Source organism: Notolepis coatsorum (assembly GCF_963971535.1).
Source record: "Notolepis coatsorum genome assembly, chromosome: 3".
Lineage (NCBI taxonomy): Eukaryota > Metazoa > Chordata > Actinopteri > Aulopiformes > Paralepididae > Notolepis > Notolepis coatsorum.
In genome coordinates this window covers 201458794-201464639 of record NC_140167.1, presented here as the reverse complement: position 1 = coordinate 201464639, position 5846 = coordinate 201458794, and the positions used below count along the sequence as shown (strand labels likewise).

General features: G+C 42.6%; 1 protein-coding gene across 1 annotated transcript; it reads left to right on the top strand.

Moving 5' to 3' along the window:
- Window positions 1–1350: 1350 nt before the first annotated feature.
- LOC311225394 (tubulin beta-1 chain-like) lies at window positions 1351–5020 on the top strand (the record flags this gene model as incomplete). The annotated part of the gene is made up of 4 exons (XM_084310656.1): window positions 1351–1407; window positions 2357–2465; window positions 2575–2685; window positions 3957–5020. 4 exons carry the CDS (start codon window positions 1351–1353, stop codon window positions 5018–5020), a joined length of 1341 nt encoding a protein of 446 aa, XP_084166782.1.
- Between the last annotated feature and the right edge of the window lie 826 nt (window positions 5021–5846).

Sequence of the window (5846 nt, the reverse complement as noted above, 5' to 3'; positions counted from 1 at the left end):
GCTTCAATTGTCATGCCCTAATCACTTACATTTTATATGAACTTGTGTAATTTATAGTAACCCATGAATAATATGAAGGTATTGAACTAAAGAGAGAGCCTCAATAAATCAGAGAGAGCGGATGAAAAAAAAACAAGTAAAAGGAAGAGAACATTAACTTAGATCAAACAGGGTTTCTGTAGTTATGAAGAAATACGGAAAAAATTGAATCTCACCAAGTCCACACATCTTTTTTACATACAGTTATTGTTATGTTTGAAGACTCAAGGTGTTCCATTAACGAAACCAATTGAACACCACAGATACCACAAATTCTTCTATGAAAGAGAGACATCAATAGGTTTTGTTTCAGATTTTTATCATCAATTACTAACGTCCTCATATGAAACCCTCCACCTAGACTCCGTCTGGAGGAGGTTATATACCAGACCTGGAAAGTGATTTTGATTGGCAAGAAGCCTGGGCAAATGTTCGACTCACATCAAGGAACCCGGACCATCAACAAATCAATCTTAACTATATTCACAGGACATACTTGACTCCTATAAGACTGAAAAAAATGGGTCTTATACAAGACTCCAAATGCTCCTTATGTACAAATGGGGACGAGGGGACATTTATGCACATGTACTGGCACTGCCCACCAGTTAAGATATTCTGGAAAGAGGTGACCCAGCAATTATCAAATCTCTTAACTTGGAATATACCTGTACACCCCTCTGTATTACTGCTGAATGATGTTTTTGAGTGTGCAGTACATCCACAGCTAAAGAGATTGGTTTTATCGGGTATCACAGTGGCTAAAAAGCTGATAGCATCACGATGGTTCCAACCGGAAAAAAATTGCCGAAAGGTCTGGATTATTACATATCTCGATGTGATCTATCAAGAAATATCTACAGCAAGAATTTTGGGTCTCAATGAATCCAAAATGACATTGTGGTTAGAAGTGGTGGAGAAAATAAAAGCTAGCATATAATGGTAATGTCTGGTTAGGAGCGAGGGAAAATGGATGGATTATCCAATGGGGGGTCCGGGAGGGGGGGGGGTACGAGCTGGAGCATATGTGTGTAGGTTTTTAGATAACAGGTATTAAGGGTATATCCTATATAAGACAATTAACTAAAATGTGATTTCATTGGATGTGCACTGTCAACTAATGCTTGTATATCTTATCGTGTGTTGTCATGTTTGTTTATGTGTTTGTTTAAAAAAAAAAAAAAAAAATTCAAAGCGAAGTAAAAAATATTATAATAATTATTTGATCACTGATAGTGGTCTAAATACGCCAATGCTCTCAACTCGTCTTCCCTTGTTGTGATAAGACTTGTTCTTCTACCTCCAGACAAAATGAGGGAAATTGTCCATCTCCAAGCCGGTCAGTGTGGAAACCAGATTGGAGCCAAGGTTAGTAAATAGTCTGTGTTTAATATCTAAGATAAAGCAGAATCCTCGGTCGACGGTTAGTTCAGAGCCCGGTGCTTTGTGTGCGTGCGTGTCTGTAACCACAGTACCACACCCTGCCGTTACCAATGTCACTTGTGTATGAGCTGGCCTTCTTCATGTCAAATAATTGTCATCTGTTTTCAATTATATTGTTGTTGCACATTGATATTGTGGTGATGTTTTGTCAAATCACTTCGCATCATTTCATTTAGCCATTTGTGCAACATTATTTGTGACAACGGTTGAAATTTTTTTTGTGACAACGGTTGAAATTTTTTCTCGAAACTATCCAGATTATGTAAATTATGAAGAATATTTGGCCCATATGTTTTGGATTACTAAATGAAGACGTATATTTTTTACATGAATAAGCTTGATTTAACGTTACTATACATTTGGCCCACTGCAATGCGCAAAAAAAGAAGTAGGTTTAACGTTAGTCCTGGGGACAACTCAATGCCATCGTTTTAATTAAAGTATTGCAGTTGTAACGAAACTCCCAACGACCTTAATCGTTGCAGTTAAAACATTATTGTGATGTTTTTCTTTCATAATTAATGCTCAACGGCCTGCTCTTTATGGAATTCATTGAGCGCGCGCCGCGCCCCGGGTGTGGGCGGTTAGTCAATGATGTCAGCACGAACATTTCAAAATGGTCGTTTATGGATTTCAGCCAGCAGTTCCCGCACGTGCACCCAGTGCTGCACGGAGGGAGATTTTTAAATTTCTGCGCCAGTGACAGACAGTCTACTAATAATGACGACATGTGTTCTAAATTGTGAAAAATGTAACATATTACGTAAACGTGGAAGTAGTTGATCCCCTGGGCTTGGAAGAATAATAGGGTTTTTGCCATTGCTTGTATATTATTGCTTAATGCTTACCTAATTCAATGACTTATCTCTTTCAGTTCTGGGAGGTGATTAGTGATGAACACGGCATTGACCCAACAGGCACATACTGCGGAGACAGTGACCTGCAGTTGGACAGGATCAATGTCTACTACAATGAAGCATCGGGTAACTTTTAATTTTGGGAATTCCTAATTGGATGATGATGACATTCCATTTAGCCAAGTTCAATTGCTGTTGTGTTTTTCTGACTTGCTCTCCCCTCTCTTTCCCCTAGGTGGTAAATACGTGCCCCGTGCTGTGCTTGTCGACCTAGAGCCAGGGACTATGGACTCAGTGAGATCCGGTCCCTTCGGCCAGATCTTCAGACCAGACAACTTTGTGTTCGGTAGGTAATGAAATTGTCATAGATTGTGTGACAGACACAATGTGATTGTATTTGTGTTATTTAGTTGCAGTGCCATGTTTGGCCACTAAGTGGCACTCCATTGTTTGTGCCTGATGTAGCTACAGGTTTAATTTGATTTAACCTGAGCCAGTGACTTCTTCACTTCCTGTTCCAACTGACGTCAGACGGCAGCATCAAGGGTCAACTTGTTATAGTAGTTTCCCTAGTAACAATGTGGCTAGTAGTTTTAATATAGTTGTGTATATTGATTAATGCTGTATGGCCATAGTCCTTATTGTATAATTTGTAAATAATAAATGAGTTTTTGCCAAATCCCAAAAGCAATGTCTAAGGTATTGTGCTAAGCTATCCTGGTACTGTTCATGCTGACAAGTTGACGTCACACAGCCAGACATGTTACATTTAATGTTGCCACATGTCCTGTGCAATGGTGTAACTTATTTTTACTCAAAAGCACTGTACCAAGGTATATTTTTGAGGGAACTTTGTACTTCTACTGTACTACATTTCAATGGAAATATTTATCAGTTACTTTGAAGAAATAGAATTTGTCATGCGAGACGTGTCATGGGTAGATGAAGCTGATTCACATTTTAAGTCTTGTCAAACTTCAAGAGGACATTGATGGGAGCAACCATAACTGGACCACACATAAAAACTAGAATATATACACATTACATTTTTATACTTAATAAAGAAATACTTTATATTCAGTGGCTAGTTCTAGCTGAAGCCGAACTAGAATGGAGAATTAAGACAACTCCTTCCCTCCACTAGTCTGAGGGTTCACCTTGGGCAACTGTTGGTACCCTCTCTAGCCTCCCTACCTAGGGATACAGGGGCCGCACTGCCTTGTGTGTGTGCATAGGGATACGCAAAGGCTAAGGGGAGAACCCTGAAAGAAAACCGCACTGCCTTGTGTGTAGGAATACGCAATGGCTAGGTCCTCACCGACACCTGTAAGGAAGGGCATCCGAGGTATAAAACTAGCTACAAACCAAAAATAATGACTCCAGTGGCGTGGAGTCATCGTCCGTCCAACTTCACTGTAGTGGGAAAATAGGGACATAAAACGAAGATGATGATGATTCAATATCACTTTCTTTCTCTTACCAAGGTAGAATTGTGAATTTTAAGACCTGAGGTTTTCATCTGGGTATTTCTACTTTTTTTACGTGGTAAATGTAAATAAACTATGTTCCACCACTGGTCCTGTGAGATTAGTGCTGATGTGTTGTTGTTGTTTGCAGGCCAGAGCGGTGCAGGTAACAACTGGGCGAAGGGCCACTACACGGAAGGAGCGGAGCTGGTGGACTCTGTGATGGACGTGGTGAGGAAGGAGGCGGAGAACTGCGACTGCCTGCAGGGCTTCCAGCTTGCGCACTCCCTGGGCGGCGGCACAGGCTCCGGCATGGGCACCCTGCTCATCAGCAAGATCCGTGAAGAATATCCAGACCGCATCATGAACACTTTCAGCGTGGTGCCGTCGCCCAAAGTGTCGGACGTAGTCGTTGAGCCTTACAATGCTACGCTGTCGGTCCACCAGCTCGTAGAAAACACAGACGAGACCTTCTGCATTGACAACGAGGCCTTGTACGACATTTGCTTCCGCACCCTCAAACTTACAACCCCCTCATACGGCGACCTCAACCACCTGGTGTCGGCCACCATGAGCGGCGTCACCACCTGCCTCAGGTTCCCCGGACAGCTCAACGCCGACCTGCGCAAGCTGGCCGTCAACATGGTCCCGTTCCCCCGGCTGCACTTCTTCATGCCCGGGTTCGCCCCACTCACCGCCAGGGGCAGCCAGCAGTACAGATCCCTGACGGTCCCAGAGCTCACCCAGCAGATGTTCGACGCCAAGAACATGATGGCCGCCTGCGACCCCCGTCACGGACGCTACCTCACTGTGGCGACCATTTTCCGCGGCCGCATGTCCATGAAGGAGGTCGACGAGCAGATGCTGAATATACAGAATAAGAACAGCAGCTACTTTGTTGAGTGGATCCCCAACAACGTGAAGACCGCCGTCTGCGACATCCCTCCCCGTGGCCTCAAGATGGCGGCCACCTTCATCGGCAACAGCACGGCCATCCAGGAGCTGTTCAAGCGCATCTCTGAGCAGTTCACCGCCATGTTCAGGCGCAAGGCCTTCCTCCATTGGTATACCGGAGAGGGCATGGATGAGATGGAGTTCACTGAGGCGGAGAGCAACATGAACGACCTGGTGTCGGAGTACCAGCAGTACCAGGACGCCACCGCAGAGGAGGAGGGAGAGTTCGACGAGGAGGCAGAGGAGGAGGATTTAGCTTAAATTGGGTGTAATGGTGCCTCTACCAAGCTGTGTAATTCACTGACCTGTCAGATGACCTTTCCAGTGTGTTTCCATCATCTGTCCTTATGTTTTGTCACCTTTTTGCTGGCTCTTCTCTTGTCTGTTGATGAGTGTAGTTCAAAGAGTTCCACTATCTATTAAAGATAGATTGATGGGTGGGTGTAGTTCAAAGAGTTCCACTATATATTAAAGATAATTGATGGGTGGGTGTAGTTCAAAGAGTTCCACTATATATTAAATATAGATTGATGGGTGGGTGTAGTTCAAAGAGTTCCCCTATACAGCTACCAGATTTTTTTTTTACAGATAGATTGATGGGTGGGTGTAGTTCAACGAGTTCCACTATACAGCTACCAGAATTATTCTTATTTTTTACAGATAGATTGATGGGTGGGTGAAGTTCAAAGAGTTCCATTATACAGCTACCAGATTTTTTTTTTTTTTTTTTTTTTTTTTTACATGTAATAATAATAAAGTTCCTTTTGCTTAATCTTGGTCTTGGTGTAAACTAGTGATTGATTATCTGGTCTTCAATTCACTGATTCTTGACACAAATGACTGAAATGCAAGGTCTCAAATGATTTTATTATAAAATTTGACAAGTGAAGTGTGATATACTCGGCTTGTGTGGAAGATGGTGCTTTTTCACAAAAGGAATCCAGTCCATGGCAACCGAATGCCAAATCATGTGCTAGTTGTATGATTCATAACATGGGGGATTTGCTTTTGAACCAGATTAGTGCACTTATTATTTCCCTTATTGGCCAAATAATCCACCACTGCTAAATGACAACTTTGTTAGGTG